At 41.8% G+C, this 20,871-nt stretch overlaps 3 protein-coding genes across 3 annotated transcripts in view; 1 reads left to right on the top strand and 2 right to left on the bottom strand.

Moving 5' to 3' along the window:
- Nucleotides 1-951: 951 nt before the first annotated feature.
- ndufb4 (NADH:ubiquinone oxidoreductase subunit B4) lies at nt 952-3,405 on the bottom strand. The gene is made up of 3 exons (XM_015955323.3): nt 3,217-3,405; nt 1,616-1,759; nt 952-1,095 (listed from the first exon to the last, which is right to left on the bottom strand). Exons 1-3 carry the CDS (start codon nt 3,391-3,393, stop codon nt 1,033-1,035), a joined length of 384 nt encoding a protein of 127 aa, XP_015810809.1. The 5' UTR covers nt 3,394-3,405; the 3' UTR covers nt 952-1,032.
- Nucleotides 3,406-13,499: 10,094 nt separating this feature from the next.
- Nucleotides 13,500-20,871, top strand: part of myripb (myosin VIIA and Rab interacting protein b) — a 213,259-nt gene continuing 205,887 nt past the window's right edge. Inside the window, exons 1-2 of the mRNA XM_054751113.2 lie at nt 13,500-13,806; nt 16,993-17,088. The gene's annotated coding sequence lies outside the window, so the exon portion shown is untranslated. The remainder of the gene's footprint in view (nt 13,807-16,992; nt 17,089-20,871) is intronic.
- si:dkey-12l12.1 (uncharacterized) lies at nt 14,019-20,251 on the bottom strand. The gene is made up of 6 exons (XM_015955320.3): nt 19,954-20,251; nt 18,793-18,840; nt 16,213-16,323; nt 15,749-15,859; nt 14,429-14,509; nt 14,019-14,350 (listed from the first exon to the last, which is right to left on the bottom strand). Exons 1-6 carry the CDS (start codon nt 20,062-20,064, stop codon nt 14,300-14,302), a joined length of 513 nt encoding a protein of 170 aa, XP_015810806.1. The 5' UTR covers nt 20,065-20,251; the 3' UTR covers nt 14,019-14,299.

The following is a 20,871-nucleotide window of genomic DNA, read 5'->3' as shown; positions in this document are numbered from 1 at the left end:
TCTGTTGTTTTGTGATATATTTTATATGATTTGAGTTTCACAAAATATCTGTTATTTTACACTTTTACTTTCCACACAACAAATCTCTTCAACTGATGTTGCCAGTTCCTTTATTTTGTTGCAGGACAAAATAAATGCACATTTCCTCCAGCCACACTTTGTTGTAGCCACAGACATGAATGCGTAGATGCCCTATTGAGCATTTGAGAGCGAAACAGCACCTCCGCCATACTGGATTGGTTACTCACTCTTTTAACCTAACTGGAGTCAACTATGGCCGTTTTTTGTGCCAGCTATGGTTGCAACACCAGGCGCACTATTGAGAACAGCTCACGTAGGACTACTATTGACTTTTCTAGCCTACTTGTTGGAATTTTTAAATTATTCATTTGAATTATATTATAATTATGCCATACTATATGTCTGATTTTTTTTTGTTGGGTAAACGCTTCCCTCAGTAGAAATAAATGCACTGGGGGCGAATGGGTACTCATCCATGTTGCGCCTACATATAGGATGTCTGTGGTGCTGCCATATAGAACTACAATGATGGCATCTGCTTAGAAATGGCGCTCGTCTGAAACGGCGTTGGCATCAACTTTTGACAATTTAGACTTGGTCCTTTCTTTGAGACATGAGCGGATAGAGGTACTTCTACTTCTGCAACTGTGTATGGCAGACTGCCAGGTTGACTGACACTGGTCATTATATGACATGTTTATTGTTGATTGGTTCTAGTGCTGTCTAATTGTGTGCAGAGAACCGTAGATGCCACCCCACGACAGAACTCTAAGGGTCAGACCACATATTTACATGTATAGGATGGCTTTCAGAAGAAAATTCATCAGAGATGGCCCCACCTGTACTACGTGGTTTATTTACTTAATTATGGGGAAAATTTACTGCTTCAATGCACATACAGCACTTATGAAAACAAAATCAAAGCCAAGATCTTTGACAATATGATTTAATTTGGTTAATGATAATTACACACAAGGAGAGCATCTCTAGAGGGTCTTTTTACACACGTGCTCATGACAACAAACTGAACTTGCGCTTGAGCGTTCCAGCCTTGATCTTCGCCTCCTTATTATCCTGTAAAACAGATGATTGGGTGTTAGTTTCCATAGCAACAAAGACACATCACCTTCTGGAGATTTTCACAACTGCACACTTTATGATCCTGTGACTTTCAGGCAGTTTTATTTTTTCGACGCACATGATAGCTTAGCAGTGAGACGAGAGGTGATTGCTGATGGCTCAGAGGATGAATCTCCATGACAATCAGGAGGAAAAGAAGAACCCAGACACATTTATTTCTAATGTGAACTGATGCGAGTGGGAAAAGGCACATTAACTGTGCACCTTTAAGAGAAAAATGACTATGAAGCACATTTTTTAGATGTCTTCAAGTTGTTATCCTGAGTAATTGATGCTATTAAAGTCACATTATACATCAGAAAAACACATTTTCTTTTGCTTTAATTCTAATTTCTTAGCTGCTCTTTGTAAATATTCAAAACAGCCACAGTTAGCTGGATTCATGCAGAAATGTACTGAAAATACAACATTATGATGAAGTATCAAGCAAACAAAAGTACTTCTCATCTCGTACCCGATCTGTTTTGAAGACGTAGTACATAACAAAGAGAGGCACCACTCCACATATGGCACCAAGCAGAGAAGTCTTCTTCGTGACTCTGAAATTAGGGTAAGGGTTGGCTCGTGCATACACCCACCGTGTCAGGGCAGGGTCTTCCTGCAAAACCAGGATCAACAATCACCTTTTAGTAATCGCTGTGTCTTAAAAATAGATTTAAATAACAGGGTTAAAGAAAGCACGTGGAACTATTAGATGCTGGAATTAGACCTATACTCATTTACTGTATAAATAACTTTTGAAATTGTCTTTGAGTGAAGCAAATTTAAAACATCCCTCCTAAAAGTCTAAATGAATCAAAAATGAATAAGTATTAGAGACAAATGTATTATTCACTATTTATGCTGAATTAGTAAATAAATCTGTTAAATTAACATCAACAACAGTGCACAAATTTTCTTTTCAAACCATAATTATAAGCAACTGATTTACATCTGAATAAATTTGCTCCTAATGCTGATTAAATTGACTACTGAGAATAAAAATCAGCCGATATGGGTTTTTCTTCTGTCGATAGATACGTAGAGGTCATGATCAGCCGATGGCCGATATCTAGGCATCTTCCACTTCATTTGCATGCTAAAATGTCACCAATAACAGAGCAAATGTAATATTTTCTCTCTGACCAACTAACTGTTGAATCACAATTCTGTGCACTGCTTAGTATTAAAATTAAACATTTAACTAAACTGACAAGTTATAAAAATGAAAGTCTTTATTTTTTATTAAGCAGATGTTTAATGTAAACATACATTTAAATAAAAAAATTGGCAGCAGCATCTGGGGGGCTGCCCGAGGACGTGCCTGTTTTTAAATCGGCTGTATTAAAGAGGCATTTTGGTCTCATATATCAGTCTATCCCGAATCAAGAATGGGACCAAAATGTATTCCTGAAAAAATAACAGCTACCCAGTTACAAAACAAGCACTGAGCAGGGAATTTTCAAGTTTAAATTTGAGTGCAAAACATTTAAATATAAAGAAAATTAGAGTTTAGAAAAAACTAACAGAAAATAAAAACGGTAAACTAATGTTTAACATATTTGCTGTTTGTATTTGATGAACCACCAAATGATTCAGGGTAAAGTACTCTGTTTATCCGTCTTTTTGTTGTGGTCAAACGCATCTTGATGATGAATGACAATAAATTATCTGAATCTGAATTAAAGTTTTCTGCGTAACCAATTACCAACATGCAAATATTGTCAACAAAGTTTAAGATTTTAACTTGTAGATCAGGTTGTCTTCAACAAAACAGAATAATTCTGTCAAACCAAAATGTAGAGTTGTAGCTAAACTATTTTTCGCTGTGTGGATTCATGTTCTCTACTTTTAAAGCATCCTGCTAGCTACCTTGCATTTTTAGCGTACATGCAAATGAAATAGTTAAGTCCCCTCTGGTAAAGTTATTAAATTATCATTATTATTTATTTAAACGAAATTATATTTTTTCCAGTCTTGCCTTATGTGATACAATAAGCTACAGATGCATTTCAGCAAATAGCCTATGCCCAGTTAAGAAAAGGTGACTTTGCCTGCTAGCAAGTAGCCACTTACGATCAGCTCTTTTCTGTGCGGGTTATTCAGCTCTATCTGATACTGCCTCTTCAGGTTGGCACGCAGAGCCATCCTAGACTCTTCTAAACGTCTCTGCTCTGGAGAAAGGTTGAAATATTCATTTGGATCCAGTGTTTTTGGCCGAGTGGCCAAGGGCGCCTCTCGGTAGTCCGCCATGATTGTTTGCTGACGGGAGGAACGTGAGTTTGTAAAGTCTCGCGATGATAGGCCGAAAATCTCCACGGCAACATCACACTAATTTACTCCACGTCTCAAAAGCAACAATGAGCACGTCGAGGAGCTCAGCTGGTAAAAAAGAGACAAGCTCCCACAACCAGGACGAAACTCGTCCTATTCCGAAGTCAATTTCAACCGTTCACCAACAACCACCAGTCGTTAACTTTTTGCGGAACTTTCTTCACCAAAGCGGCATGACAACGACGCTCGACTGTTTTGAAACTGAGTGGACTGATGTGGCGCAGAAAGGTCCGGCGGATGCGAGTGGTGTCGGTGCGGTACCGGAAGTGTACACAGAAAACCTGCGCTTGGAGAGCAATCTGAAGCACGCTCGAGAGGAGAACGAGGAATACAGACAGGCGGCCTGCGCCATAGCGGAGACCCTGCTGCGGGTCCAGAAGGAACGAGACCACCACCGGATGCAGCATCTGCGTGTCCTCCAGGAGAAACACAGACTCATACAGGAGATGAAGAGACTAAAACTGCGACGGGACAGCTATGAAACTACATTAAAGAGGATGACTGAGAAACACCTGGCAGTTCTACAGAAAAACTTGGCGGCTGTAGAGGAGGAAGCAGATGTGACCCTGCAGGACCACCAAATCACCTAAAAGCTCCTTCAAACACATTTTAATCTGTGTTTTTGTGACAGATATAAAAACCTGTAGAATTTAATTGAATTTGAAATATTTCCCTCTACAATTTAAAGTGACACATGTGTATTTTGTTGATATTTGCACAAGCCTGGTGTAATTTAGATTTTTAAATCCGAGTCATGCATGATGATCCATCTATCCATGTAAACACAATAAAGTAAAGAATGTAAAGAATGTGATAGCAAAACAGTTCCTAAAGTATGCTCCCAAGCCAGTGTTGTGTCAAAGTTCTTGGCAGAACACTGGCTTTCCTTAAACATCATCTTTTATTTTTCTATTTGTCTCTCTTTCATCTTTTGCTGAGGAAATGTTGCATTTTATAACCGCTAGAGGGCAGTATGTATCAAGCTGTGTGCTGTTACAGAGATCGAACGTTAACCACAGGGAAATATCAACTAGAGATTATGGCAAAACTTGTCTCATTTTTTAAATTTATTTGTTGTCATTTACCAGAAAAATTGCACTAAACAACAAATAATACACAGTAAAATCAAATCAAGGGTTTCCTTCTGTAACAACAGATCCAGGTTTTGCACACTTCTGGTGTCTTCCTCAGAAGCATTACTCTAATGTCGATGTGACGTGCCTATCAGCTGTTTTATGCAGACACTGGATGACGGTTACACCCTCTGCTGCATCAAGTCACAAGGCAATTTGCTGGGTTCCTTATAATGGAAACTTTTTTTCTGATTGGCTTAATGAACTGACCTGCATTGCAATGTTCATCATGAGAAGTACCTTGAGAAGACTCTTGTCGTGATTTGGCGCTATATAAATAAACTTGAATTGAACTTGAGTTGTTGGCTTCCTAAGGACTACATCCCGTGTGTGGGTCAAAGTGTTGATTCCCTCATCTCTGTTCATGGTCCTTGGGTGCTGCCTGTTTCTCTCTTGCAAGTTATTTTGATTTCCAGGGGGTTTTCATATTTGACTCCACTGTTTTGCTCCGTAATAATTTTTCATCCTTGGGGTGTACCTGTATTTCTCTGAGTGTTCTGTATGGTTTGACCCCCGGTCAATTGGGGCAGTTGTGCTGCTCATACTGACCCATGTTCTGATTGAGTTTTCCTCTCCACTGTCGCTACATGCTTGCTTATATGGAGATTGCTGTAAAGTCTGACACAACAAGTCAGTGACTCGATGCAATCTGCTGGGTTTCCTTGACAAACGTTTAACTAACTGGAAAAAAGAACTAAACTCAATTCACTCATAAGTAGGTTCAATGGGAATGTTTACTTTGCCTTGAGATGACTCTTGTTTTGATTTGGCGCTATATAAATACACTCATTTGAATTTAATATGTGTGTTTATGTGATGTTTCTTTAAAGCTGCTTGTATTCTTTCTGTTATAGCCAAGATTTATGGTATAGTGGCCATCCCAATCTTTAAATTTTTAATTGTCTTTCCATTTTACTTGTTCCCTTCCTTTTCTAGAGCCCACTGGTAGTTTTTCAGAGCTATTTGTACGTGTTTTTCCTGTTTCGTCCTGTCTTGTTGCTCTGTGATCATCATAATCCTCATTATTATTATTATTATTATTATTATTCGGAATAAGAAGCCATGTGTTGTCCTCACACCATTCTGACTTTCCCACTTGAGCTGCAGACATGCTGAGAGAGCTCTTTGATCCGCTGGGGGCCCGGGCACTGCCATGACCAAATGATTTATGGTCCCCTCAGGACCTCTGAAGTACCACCCGCTCTGTAGCCCTGAAACATCTATTTATGACTCAGAAATGGAATTCAGTGGGAGACTACAGTGCAGGGAGAGATTTAGCCTGAAATGAACTAATATGTTTCTGCCCTGGCTGGCGTCCCATCACCTCCACAGAACGCGAGATGAACTTAAAGAGTGTTCTAGCTCCAGAAACATTAATCGTGTTTTTCTCCTCTTTGTTCCTGTCTCGCAGCTTGTGACGATGTGTTTCTGTTCCGCGGAGCTCCTTTTCCACGATAATGAATGGCATTTATTGTCGATGTGCTGTTTTGGGGCCGGAAAGTGTGCCAGGCAACATAGATAAGGACGCTACAGAAGCTAGGAGATAAGAGAACAACACAGGTATTGATGATTTCTATCTGCTGTCTTGCAAGACGTAATCATCTGTAATCTGAAGGTATTTTGTGCAGCTTCAGTCTTTTAAGAGAGTCGGCAGTCTTAAAACGGGTGAAGAAGTTTCTTTTCTGACCACGTTTGGAGCACTTTTCTCATCAAAGCTCCCTGAAGTGGTAGCTTGACTTAGAGGCGGTGACCTAATGTGTCACAGCATGCAGCCCTTTGGGGTTCAGGCTGATTGGTAATTCCTCCCCTGCCTGCCCGGCTCCTCTCCACTGACAGCCCTGTCCACTTCAAAGCCCACAACAACCTTTGCATCATATGGAGGAGAAAGGAGAAAATTCTTCTTCACTTATTGCTTGAATCTTTTTTTCTAGCTCATGCATGTGCGGTTTACCCGGCTCTGAACTGGGACTGGTTCACCAAGATGGCTCCAGTGTAGTTATCATGGCTCCTAAGTGATATTTTGACTTTGTACTCTCCCAAATGAATCGTGAAGAGATGCTTTTCAATTCTTCATAAACTCAACTTGCCATCCTTTTCCTAATCTTTACATATGAAATTGATTCACCCCGTCTGCCAACACCCTCCTAATAAATTAGTTTGGGGGGATAGAGGGCAGCACGCAGAACTCAGCAGTATTTTCTGCTTTAATGAACTATGCAAGGTATATTGGATCATGACTGGTACCGACCAGACATGCATCATCTTCAAAGAGAGCTACGCAGATGACAGAGTTCTGCCTTTTCTCCTTCAGCTGTGCTCATTTCAAGAAAGAAAAACACATTTTCATCAGCTGTTACGTTTTCTCCAGGAGTGTTGGCTCTGAGCCAGGTGGGATTTATGTAAGGTAGCGGCCAGAGGTTGTCAATAATCTTTGCAAAATTAGCTGCATCAGTGTTTTTAGTTCTTTTTGTGGAAACTAGCAATTGTTCTCAAAATTTTCCGGCGTGGCCGTAATCATGAAAAAGAATACAAGGCAATTAACATCCTGTGTTAAATATAATAAAACGGGAGCATCTCTTTAGCCTTAGCGGGGTCCCGGAGGGAGTTTGCCCGAAACCTGTTTACGTGTGTTTTGTGGAGAAGATGATTGACCACATCCCTTGGAGGGCCCTGCAGGGGTCCATGTTGCCGGTAGTATGTAATTGATGTAGTAGTGATTGAGCAAAACTCACCTTTTGCATTCTTTTTGAAACCATATGGGTCTTTATAAACCCTCCAAAGGTGTAAAAAATAAAATGTCAATTTTCTGTTAGTGTTTGGTTTTAGGAATCATGTGTCTCAAAAAAACTGTTTCAAAAAGTCCCCATTTGTGATGTCACAAAAGGAGAAATTAGCAAGAAAGATTTGCTACTGGAGGAGCAGCAGCTCTACTCCAAGCTCCTCCCAGATATCGGAGCTTCTCAATTTATAGCAGTCTGCATGGGGATGAGTGGGCGTGGCCAGCTCCAGCTTGTTTTCTTGAAGTGACAGAGCCCTGAAACAGCTCATTCTGGAAGGTACTGAAAATATGAAGAGATATTGAGAGAAATTTAGAGCATAGAACTTCAGAAACATGTTTTGTCTCGAACATATAACTATTACAATGTAAAATAGTCACTATATGTCTTCTGTAAGTCTTGATTTGCAGCCTGAAACAGAAACTTTTAAAACATTATAAAAGTCCAAACCAGTGTGTGTGTGTGTGTGTGTGTGTGTGTGTGGGGTGGGGGGGTGGGGGGGGGGGATTTTACACAAAGTTTCAAACAAAGACAAATAGAATCAAATAAATAAGAAACTGCTGATGCAGTAAAACAATAAATCAAAATGGGAATATTTGGATAAAAAGGAAATTTTATAGCCTGAGATTATTATTAGCTTAAATATTATCATTGCCTATATTGGTGCTGATTAATAAAGATAATAATAATAATAATAATAATAATACTTTTTATTTCAACAGCGCCTTTCTAAACACTCAAGGACACTCTACAGACAGAGATAAAATACACAACAATAAAAGACAGAACAGCATAAAACAAACAGACAGATTGGAGCAAAGAGAGTAATTATTGGAATGCTAGACGGAACAGGTGGGGTTTGAGTCTGGTTTTAAAGAGAGAGAGGGAGTCAGAGCTGGGGAGCAGAGCAACTGAAATCCCTGCTCCCCATGGGGACCAGACAAACAGGTGGGACAGAGAGGTGGATGGAGGAGGAGGACCTGAGGGAACGGGTGCAGGCTGAGGGATGAAGGAGGTCCGAGAGGTACGGGGAAGCTAGTTATGGATGGCTTTGAATAGGAGACTTTTGAATTGGATTCACATAAATAATCCACAGTACACACACACACACACACGCACACACACACACACGCACGCACGCACACACACACACACACACACGCGCACGCACACGCACGCACACACACGCACACACACACACACACACACACACACACACACACGCACACACACACACACGCACGCACGCACACACACACACACACACACGCGCACGCACACGCACGCACACACACGCACACACACACACACACACACACACACACACACACACACACACACACACACACACATATACACACACACACACACACACACACACACACACACACACACACACACACACACACACACACACACACACACACACACACACACACACACACACACACAAATGTGCATCCTCCTGCCTGTTTCCTTGCCTTTCCTCCACCAGGGTCAGAGGGATGTGACAGAGTCGGGTCTCCCAGACAGCAGCAGCAGGAAGTTTTGACAGATGGACTTCTCGAGGCCGCCTCAGGGAGGTGACGTCTGGCCGGAGAGGGGGGACACAGCGAGAGAGGAGACAACCAGACAGTTCGTGTGTGATCGGAATGGAAACGGCAGTGGCTCTGATTGGAGGCTACAGCCAGAGGTCGGCTGGGGACCAGATGAGAGCCAAGGAGGGAGAACCTCGTTCACATTTGAAATCTGACAGCAAACATAATTTATCTGATGTGGGCAAACATCTGCTGCTGTCTGATGAACTAACTTGCATTTATTTATTTAAATATTAAGGTTTATTGAAACCATTGCATGTGTTGAAAAACTAGGGAACTTGGTCTTTAAGCTACAAAAGAAGCAACAATCCTGGTAAATGTGTCTTTGACCATCCAATCACCAATGAATTTTTCATTTGTGATAACAGGAGAGTGATTTTTTGTTGTCATGAAAATCAAAAATTTGAAACTCTGGGAGGTTTGGGACCCACTTTCCAGAAGGTCTTCTCGTTGCTATCTCGGAGCTTGTTTATCTCCATGTTTTCCCACATTGCAAGTTGTTTGGGATGAGACGATCACCGTCTGAAAAGAAGCTATTACTTATGTGGAGGTTTTGGGAAACTGAGCATAAGCCACTAAATAGGAACCTGACGGCAGCGTTTATGGGAAACAGAGATGCCTGCCTGCCTGCCTGCCTGGGTCATTTCCCACCACAGACCTATAGACCCATGGACTCCAGATCGTCTTCTCGACTGCGGCTATCATCAGTTTTGTTCTTCTGAAGATGAGTTAAAACCGAAGCAGAGTGGAAGCAAAGCCACACACCATTACAACACCACAGAAACACAGCAACACGAATTCCCCTTCAGTGACGTTGTCGTACCTTTTAAATCAAGAGGAGACACTCCTTTACAACTTAATTCTAACTTTAAAGCGTCTGTGTACAATTATATGGCATTATATCAGTCAGCCTCTTATTTGCCTTTATTTTTATCAGCGTTTCAGAGAAATCAGGACTCCATCCTGTGATTTAGAGGTCGGGCGACACTGAGCATGCTCACAGACGGCTAATCCAGGCTGTGTGATGACTGAGCCACAACAACTGAGCCTCTCACTCGTCTATTTTCCTCCAGAGCAAGCTGCTCAAGCATGTTTAGCACCAATTATGTGCTTTTGGGGAAATTGCCAAGTTTATATTTAGTGTGTTGATGTGATTTTCTGCGTTTGTGGTGGTAAAATTGTCAAATTTAGAGCTAAGCTTTGATCTCCTTGTCTTTTGTTTTAGATGACTCACTTAATCTCCATGTTGACTTGTGTTGAGGCTGAAATACCCAAAATTCCTTTTCATGCATTTTTGTTTCTATTTCGGGCCAAAGAATGATTAAAATCCTGCAACACATCTGAAGGAGTTGGAAACCCTGCAGCAGATGGTCTGGACTTCATTTAGACTTATGATGCAGAGATATGAATGGATCAGTGAGTTTCTATAGCGTCCTGCTGCTATCTTCACTTTCAACATTTGCCAATCTAATTTAGATTTGTAATGAGACTCTCTGAACCTCCATGTTAAATAGTTTTATAGCTCTATAATAGTAAAATGATCAGAAAAAGGGACTTTACAGATTTCCCATTAGAGCGGAACATTACATGAGCAAGAATTTTACAGCTAAATAATCACAAAACAGTCGAATGTCTCAGTCATGTTGGAAGGAAGGTCACATTGAAACAGATTTCCTTCTCAGCTGGCTGCGGGGGTCGTCAGTTTTTTCCCTTTTAAAAAGGCCAAAGATGCCCGCACTGCCCGCTCACCACAGCCATGCAATACACCTCATCAACACTCACTAACACCATATTGGAGCAGGCGGAGGGAGACTAGGGGTCTTAGCACACCTCTGTTGTTGCTTGGCTTCCTGGGGCTGGAGGCTAGGAGGGAGATCCGGCTGTCCGGTAGGGGTCTGGGGTGGTGGGTTGCTGTGCTCAGCGTTGGGCGGGGGAGCCTGCTCATCAGCACACCAGCAGAAAGGGTCGAACTCTGGGAACCGGTAATGGTTGTACCCCATGCAGCAGTGTCGGGACCAGAGTGAATAGGGTAAGTAAGTAAGTAAGTAAGTAAGTAAAAGTTTATTTATATAGCGCCTTTCACAGATATAAATCACAAAGCGCAGGGTGTGTATGGGGAGCATGAATGGGTGTCCGGCTTGCATTTTTGTAAGTCTTTGGTTGTATGTGTATGTGTGAGCATGAGGGAGGGAGTGTGTGACTGTATACGTCAGGTGGAGCCTTTGACTCCTCTCTTCTCCTGGGACTTCTTTTGATGATATAGATCTTTGTCTCCCCTCTCCCTGCTACACCTGGTGTGGAGTGCGGTGCCTTGGTCTGCCTGAATGTTCGTGGCTCCCGGGTCAGGGGGTTTAAGATTTTTGGCATCTGCCTGACCAATCCCAGTGGCTGTCTGGTGGGGTCTGGGTCCCTGGGCTCTGCTGGGTCCCCGGCAGTGGTGGTCGCCCCTGGGTCCCGAGTCGCTGGCTCCCGGGCTCGGCCGGCTGGGGGTGAGAGGCTGCGGGCGGGCCAGTGGGCTTGCCGCCGATATCTCCCGGGACTCTGCCAGCTGCTGGTTGTGGCCCCCCGGGGCGATCCTCTGCGCCTCTCGAGGGGGGCAGGGGCTTTTCTGGTCGCAGTCTCCCTGGGGTTCCTGTGCTCTGGGGCAGTTCCTGGATCTCTGGGACTTGGAGCTCCCTCCATTTCCTGCACATCTTTAGGGGCAGATCTGTGGCCCCTCACACTCTCTATTGGACGCTCCTATAGAGAAATCTTACATAAACAAGCACATGTACACATACAGGTGCTCACATAAGTATGGACTAGGGCACGTTTAACACAGGTCTTAAGGCTGTGGTTGGCACTAAATGCACTGTGATTTATTATCGTGTGACTGTTCAGTTAAACAATGTTGATTATATATTCCTTCATCAAGTTGACGCAGTGATAGCTTGATCTTGTTGTACTGTTGTTGTGTCCCATTTTTTATTTATTTATTTATTTTTCCTCTTTCTGCAGGTCTAGAAGCAGACTCTTGTTCATTATTGTTTATTTTTGTGGAACCCCCCCCCCCCCCCACACACACACACACACACACCACCACCTTTTGTCTCTTCCTTTCTCTTTCACTTCTGTCTCCGTGTCTGGTCGGAATTAAAAAGCATCCAAAAACAATAACATTAAAGTTTTAAGTATCAGGCGTGACATTAAAAGCAGACACTTTGATGATCCACCTGAGAGTAAATCTGTAAGGCTTGTCACCAGCATTCAGACATCAATTCTGTTTGCTTCACAGCCAGACAGGACATGGGGGGAAAAAAGGGCCAAAGAAGGACGTAGTCTTTGTTTGCAATCTGTGAGCCCATTGGGTTGCCAGAATGTTCATGTTTTTACGAGCATGTAACTGATATCTGTTTTAGCTGCATTTCTTGTTTTATTAATTGATTAATTAATGTAATTATTTTCATTTTAGTGGTATTAGACGTTTATGTTTTAGTGTTTTACTATCTCTTTAATCCGTTTCATTAGTTATTTTACTATACATATTAGCTATTATTATTAATATTAATATTATTAATGAACATTTTTTCTTTCTACTTATTTTAATCATATCAGTGTTTCATCTGTGGGGCCCTCTGCCTCGGGGGTGGTGGTCGACTGTGGCGATCAAGGAGCTGTGCTAATGTGGTGGTGGGGGTTTCTGTCCTTCCTCCCTGGGCGACCTGGGTTGGGGCCTTGGCTGCTGCTGTCGATCAGCTATTGCCGAGGCAGATGGCTTACCTGATGGCGTGTTATTCATTATGTGACCAATCTGAACTCAGCCTAGTGTTTACTTATGCTGTTTTTTTAGGTTTTGTGTGTGTGTGCCTGGCAAATGGGTTGTGGGATGGGAGTGTAACTGTCACAGTTGTTTTTATATTTGTGGGGAAGGGATGGGAATATGGGTTATATGGGGTCATTATAATCTGTTAAGCACTTTGAGCTGCATTTTCTTTTGTATGAAAAGTGCTATACAAATAAAGTTTGAATGATTGATTGATTGATTGATTGATTGATTGATTGATTGATTGATTGCCGAATCTGAGCCAGCAAATGCTGCGGCTGGCTAGAAGCTAACATTGAGCTAACAATGCTAACAGTCAATAAGAGGCAAATTGTCGGCTCTAAAAATATCTCAAGCTACTTTTTCCAATTACCAACTACTTGGTTTTACAATGAAATGTGTTTATCTACTTATCAACTTACTGTGTATAACTTGTCTTTGCTCATAACCTAGAATCTTCTATAGCTGAGCTGGAAATAAACATGAAACTCACCAAACATTAGTGAGAAAGTCACCTGTTTTAGTAATTGACTGCAGTACCTACATTTGACCACAATATTCTGATTTCATCATGCACCTTTAATGTAACACCAAATAGTTAATTTAAAATTTAAGCTAGAGCTTTAACATTGATCTCTGTGAATGTTGAGTTAAAAGACTTGACCAGTTTCATAGTTGACACCACTCTGCAACCCTCTACTGGCTAGAAACTGTGGAGCAGGAAGGTGGCCTATAGGGGGAGCTCTTTATCTGCTTTCTGGCTGTTAGCCGTTATGCTAGCAGTTCGCCTTTTCAGTTCGCCTATTGTCAATAAAAAAACCAAAAACACAAGAAGACGTTTGCTTTTCTAATAGCATCATGGTGGAGACTGGAAGCAAAAGTAAAAGAGCAATGTCTTTGAAGGTGAAGAAAATCTCTAAAACCATTCTAAACATTGACACAGCTTATGCTAGTTGGAGGGAGCTAAAGAAGGCTTCAAAATCACAGACTGATGGATACCTGGCTTTGTTGATACTGGACTTGTAAGTAATAATTTTTTGTGGATCTTTTTACTTTGTGGCTTATTTAGTATTGGCTCATGTTAGTGTTAGCTCGTTGTTAGCACTAGCTGCAGCTGCAGCAGGGTTGTTTACTACAGTTGTAATTCCACTTTCAACCAGTAAGGCAGAGCAGCAGGAAAGTGCTGAGTGTTAGCTTAAGTGCTTCATTGGTTAAAAAAAAGAACTTAAACTCATTGTTTTTCTCTAAACATTTATTCAAAGCTGATACAGCAGCAATAGAAACAGTTCTGCAAAAATATACCTCAAATATATTCAAAAGAAATCAGTGATTAAATAGGTTACAACTTGTAATTGTGACAACATGCAGGAATATATTAGAACAAAGTACATATATTCTAGTAAAGCTTTATAGAAAAGCTGACGAAAGCTACCTCACTGGTAAAATAATCACGGCTGACAAATAAAACGAACCCCTAAATAAAGATTTACAAATGTATCACATTCTGCAGCTCCTCTACATGCCGTTTTGGGGTCTGTCAGTTTGCTCGTCAATTGTAGGATCTCCCTGTGTAAAAAACACAAACGTATCAGTTAAACATTAATCAAGTGTTTCTCAACAGAAGCTAATGAACATCACACACACCAAGACAGAGAAGGCTCCAGAACGTCCCGACTTCCCTCTTTTGGGTGGATCGAGCTTCACCTGTCTCCTCACTCTGGTCACCTGAAAAGATTTTTTATTGAACTCTTAGTCCCTTTGATTTGGGACGTTATTTAAATGTCTAAGCAGTTACAAAAAACATTTTTGATTATATCCGAGTAGTCGCAAAATAGAACAGATCCCATCATTTAAATAAAACACCTGCATGGTCAAACCGAACGTAAAAAGAGTCAGCAAACACTTTTCAATATCAGATTAAGATGATCGGAGTTGTGTGGGCTTGTGTGAAAAAGGAACTGAACTACACCGGATGGTTTTCTATCATGAACGACATCTCGTTCACTTTTTTTTTTTTCGATAAATAGTGGTCTCCAGTATAAATGAATCCCTTGTGTGTTGTTCTCTCTGGGAAAAAACTCCGGAGCTCTTGTTTCAGGAAGTAGAAGTTAGCTTGATAAGTGAGGGGCAGAAAACTGCAAGATTTGGAGTCTTATTAATATTCATGATATTTGTACATCTCACTTCTGATTGGCTAGCAGCAATGCAACTCTTCTACTGCCTCCATTTCATCAGCAATGTTGATGTTTAATCTCCACAAATAACTCAAGCTTGAAAGAGTTCTGCCATGTTGTGGAGTTGCTAATGCTAACGTTAGCTTTGTGCTCTGCTTTCTCCAATCAGCAAAAATCAAAACAGCCTTCCCCGATCATGAGCCAAGATGGGTGCGTCCACAAATGTTAATTTACAGTGTGATGTAGATCAGTGTGGCTTTTTCTGACTCCAGCGTCTCCCAGTCATGTTCGGCCTGTGTGTGAAACTCGGAGTGACCGACCATTTAATAAAAACAAACTATAAAATTGTTTCTCACTGAACCTGCTCTTTAGAGTCATAATTTCAGTCTGCAGCAGTCGTTGTGTCCTTGGGCAAGGCACTTAACCCTCCTTGCCTGCCTGGAGTAGTCAGAGAGACCGGTGGCGTCAGTGTTCGGCAGCCTCCCTTCCGTCAGTTTGCACCAGGACGTAGTTTCTTGGTCGACAGAGTGGGCATGATTTGTTGCTTTTTGAGATCTTTTAGCATACTTAATGTTGATTCTAATTCCTGACTCTACCGATCTGGGAGTAATAAGGCCTCAGGTTACGTTTGTCTCATATTCAGGTATTTTTGCTGATCCGAAAACTTCAAACGACATAAAAAGCGAAAACATAATAAATCAGTAAAGGGGGCAAACACTTTCTCATCTGACCAAAGTCTGCTGGCACGGCGGGCCTTCTAGTCCCAGCCATGGTTGCCATGGAAACTCACCTGTAGGGGGTTGTCTTTTCTGTCAAAGCTAAGAAGGGAGAAGGTGCCGGGGCGAGGTCTTCTGTTTTTCTTAGTCACTGCTGGAGTCAAGTGTCTTCTGGACCTATCGGCCTAGGAAAAACAATGACACAGGGATTACACACACACACACACACACACACACACACACACACACACACACACACACACACACACACACACACACACACACACACACACACACACACACACACACACACGCACATGCACACACACGCACACGCGCACAAGCGCGCACACACACACACACACACAGGCTACAAGCGAGTTGATTTTTCTGGATCCTTCCTGCCCGTCAGCACACACTGATGATCCAAAATGACCAAAACCTCACTTGATCTCTGGGCTCTCACTATAAACCACTCCCTGCATCCCTCTGTATTGGGTTTGTGCTGATTTATGTGTGACTACACAGAATGGTTTACCTGAATGAGAGTGTTAGGGAAGCCCTTAACAGAGAATGCTCCTGGTAGGCTGGAGTGACTCAGGTGGGTGGGACCCCTCCGCTCCAGCTGCCTCTTACGTCTGACCAAATCCTGCAAGGATGGGACAGTCAGAACCGCAACCACAGAAGCAAACAACAGTGATGAGACACGGATCTAGTTTTGAGTGAGAGTTAATCTGTCCCTGCTGCGTTTTCTCCTCCTGTCCTGTTCGCTTTAGAAGGTTCTCTTCTTTACTGAGTTTCATTTCAGAGGCCAGGAAACAGCTAAATGAATAATTTTTCTTCCATTGATTTTCTATATAAATCCCTGCTATTGATTCACCAATTCTTTCTTAATGAATGGGCTGTCACCATGAGAAGCAATGGGAGTCGACAGTTGGCCACGAAACGCTTGTAATAATTCTGAGTCCATTTAATGTTCCTACAGCGATTGTATTGGACCTTTTCCCACGATTTCCAAAAACCCAATAAACTAAGACTCAATGCTTTTTTGGGGGGTCAATATAGGGAGATATCATGAATTTGGGAGTGACTAAACCTCTTTTGGGATGTTTTTAATCCATAGTGCCTCTTCGGCTATACGTGAAAGCATGGCTGGGTTTGATGAAGACCCCAGAAAAATTCTTTGGATGTCTGGTCAAAAAAAAAAAAGAAGAAATTTGTGTCTGTCTACATTCAGCTAAAAATGAAACATCCTCACTCTCCTTTTCCACTGGATGTGTGTGCAGTGTGTGAAGTGATAAACACATTTTACCCGCAGGCTTCCAACCAGGAGCGTTCTGCACAGAGGGTCTCGCGAGGTCATGAAACCACAGGAGAATTGGAATACCATGTGTGATTTCGGAAGTTCAGAAAGGTCTGTGGTTTATTTTCTGTTCTGTTTACTGTGGCTATGGAAGTTTCACAGGAAATGACATACTAATAATTACTAGTTCAACAACTGAAATCGGCATGCGCCTTTTATTTAGAAATTTCTGGATGTTTTACACTGCTTTCATATTTGACTTCCTGTCTGACTCGATCAGAACTGCAGAGTTTGACGTGTTCTGGAAGCATAACGCGTAGAAAGTAGACTTTGAATCATGAGAAATGTGTCCTCTTGCTTCTGGGATGAATCCAAAATGTGACGCTTCCATGCTGGTAGAAAGACACCCGCTACGTTTTGCAACACATACGAATTTGTTGGAAAGGAGGGGTTATGTTTGAAGCAGTCCAATTTAAGACTCTTAGATCAAACATGGTGGTAGTAGCATCATGGTGTGGACTCACACATAAAATACTAACTGTGGAATGATGCTTGTTTTAAAAAGACACTAGCCCTGCTTCCACCATTGGAAAATCTGGGTAATTTTACTGGACCTTCATGTCATGTGTGTGTCTCCATTTTACCGGGCAAGCCCAAAAGACCATTTAGGAAGCTACCGATTACCTAAACTGGGATATGTACTTGGAAGGCTCGGTTCAGTTGCTGGGCTGGATTTGTGGTTAACTCTTGCTGATTGGTTGTAACTCAGTAGGAAATTACTTCGACAGACCCCCCCAAAAAGGTAAGAGTTGCTAGTCAAACTCTTGGCGGGGCGGCTTCGCAACAAAAAACCTTAAAAATCGTGTCTAAAATACATGGGAGTGGGCCTAAGTCTTTGGAGACACATCTTCTACCACGGGAGCCCGTGAGTACAAAATGCATTTACTGATTTATAAAAAGTGTTTACAAAACTTTCACCATTCATAAAGCTGTTTTACATATTTACCTCTTCGCTCGTTGCCAGTGATGAAAGGGAGTCTGACGTGCGTGTTATTCTGCTGGAGGTTGAACGATCTGACAAAGTACTCGTTTGAAAATTGTGCTCCAAGAAATGTTTATGCTTCTTTATTTGGCAGACGCTTTTATCCAAAACAACGTACAGTTGTTAACCTATAGGACATGTTTAGATTTTCTACCTTATGGACATCTGTTGGTAAGGTCTCACTCGAACACAAAAATACCGCTTTCTCGCAATGATTTAGGTATGTACTACCCCCTATCACCAGGGAAAATACACACAGTCCTTTTAAAGTCAGAATTTCTAAAATACTAATGCCTAAAAAAGTGGTGGAAATCCCACCCACAATGCCAACATTTTGGCCTATTTTTGATCTCACAGAGCACAATAAAAAATGACACATCTTCTGGTCATTGAATGCCTCTTTTTACATCACACAACCACCTCCCTGTCCCCTGAATTACTTGAATTCCAGCACATAATGACAGAATAAAACTATTCATGATATTAAAGTCTATGGACGCTGATCAGTGACATCACATGTTGCCGAAGCAGTTTTTGTATGGAGACACAACAGCTGAGAGCACCAAGACATCATATCTCCCAGTCACTGGAAGCCCTATAGTGGAAACACGGCTATCGTCGGACACTAGAGGTTGAAAAGTTCACATGATCTGATACATTTGATATTTAATACATTTTATGATCTCCCTCCATGAATAAAAGCCCAAATTACAATTTTTGGCCATCTTTTTGAGATCTCCTCGTCTAAGACAAACGCGAGCGGTTGTACGTACCAGCCGTTCATCCAGCGGTAGAGGTCTTGGCTCTCTTTTTCCACAGAGCTAAAGGGAAAACAAAGAAATCTAATTATCCTTCCTTTCCATAAAAATAAAACAGCTCTATAAACTGATTTATTTTGTTCAGACAAGAATCTTTTGAACATTAAAATAAATCTGAAGGCTTTTTTTAACTAATGTGTTAAAAATTTTCATCAAAGTGTGTCTCTGCACTAAAAACGTGTCCCATAAATTTCTTATTTAATGAGAAGCTCTCTTTTAAACTCGTTAAACTGACGCAAATGCGTTCGATGAGAGGACGCTGCTGCTGGTATTAGTTATCCGCCCCACCACAACTGAAGCTTAGAATTGGGCATGCTGCAATTACTTTACAGAAAAAGTGCAGCAGAAAAGCACATGTGGCACAAACCCTCTCAGACCAAACTCCTCCATGCAGCTGTTGAATCTTTTGTCCAGATGAGGATGACTGCTTTGGACAGAACATGAGGACCATCCGCAGAAAAATGTCAACCACAAGTTTAAAGTATAACAGCTGGTGGCCACATGAAACGCCAGGAAGGTTTTTGTTCCATGGAGGGGTTTATTTTTGGTGTGGCGGCACCACGGCTGTAAAAACCATCACAATGAGACTTTGTCTTTGACAGAAGACGAAAAGGAATTATACGTCTGCACAGGTCAGGGTTGGACAGTCTCCTTCCATCCTGGAACACACGTTTATTTAAAAACGGACATTCCAGCAGAGTTTCCTCTGGAGGAGCTACTGCACAAACACTGACCACGTCTAACGGGAAACTGAAGCGCAAACGTTATGAAAAATCACAGAAAAATTATGTTTTACAGAATAACTAAGTTGTAAAAATGTGGAATGAGAGAGAATTTACATTTTAAAATGTCAAACTGGTAAATTCCCTATTTCAAATACAAGTTTATCTAGAGAAAAGGCTACAAATAAAAGTTCAGAGAGGTTTTGCTGCTGACCTTCTCTTTCTTTTTGCTGTGATGTTAGTTATTATGTAGTTTGCAGCGAGCAAACAGCATTTAAATGGACTCAGACTGGCTGGACTTACCTTGTCTCAGCAGCACAGGTGATGACTGACACAATGATGATCACCCTCGTCCCTCACTAACTATCAGATCCATCAGAAGTGCGTCACTTACCTGTCTGTCTGCGGTCCGTCCACCGACACACGCCTCTCCCTGACTCGCCTCGGCGTGTGACAACAGGCTCGCCTGCAGGCACAGCACACACAGCCACATGCTAAACCCCATGATCCAGGCAGGAACTAGACTGCTCCCAGCCTCTGTCAGCTCCCTGCTTTATACTCTCGGCTCGGCTTTGCTAATGGGGAACAGATGCAGAGGAGTGGGAAACCATGCCAGCTTCACTCAGACAAACAGCACACCACAAGCATGCGCTCCACGCCAGCCAGTGGCCTGTGGCCCCAGCAGAAACATGTCAGACATCCTGCGGGGGCCTCCCCCTCCCACCTACTCCCACCAACCCACTCTACCCCAACCCGAAAAAAAAAATATCAGTGTTTTCCACTTACGCCTGCATTCCAAGGGTGTGAGAATGAGAAAGAGGAAATTCGTGTTGTCAAAACTCCACAAAGCGAATCAAATTCAATGGTTTTTATTTGGATGAAACGCAGCTTCATAAACGTGTTCTTTTTGTTCAGACGTTCTTTGTTTTTCAGCTTCAGGGCATGGAAATGACTCCACATAAGTATTTTTTTTATGTAAGTGAAGTTTTCATCATGTAGACTTGATGTAAAACTCCAACAGTTAGAATATGGTGCAGAAGTCCATTTATTTCAGTAATCCAGTTTAGACCGAGAGACCATCTAAAGGTCCAGGTCTAGAATATTGAACCTTTTCACAATACTCTAACTGTCTGAGATTTAGAATGTTGGGTTTTCATAAGTTGTTCGCTCAGTCGTCACAATTATAACAAATAAAGGTTTGAAATCTCTGGCTTTGCATGGAATGAGTATCTCATATATTAGTTTAACATTTTAAGTAGAATTACTTCAGTGAGTGAACTTTTGGACCATCTTCTTTGAACACAAGGAAATT

This window comes from Nothobranchius furzeri, chromosome 7 (assembly GCF_043380555.1).
Source record: "Nothobranchius furzeri strain GRZ-AD chromosome 7, NfurGRZ-RIMD1, whole genome shotgun sequence".
Classification (NCBI taxonomy): Eukaryota; Metazoa; Chordata; class Actinopteri; order Cyprinodontiformes; family Nothobranchiidae; genus Nothobranchius; species Nothobranchius furzeri.
Note: the sequence above shows the minus strand (reverse complement) of the source record. Positions and strands in the feature narration are given on the sequence as shown.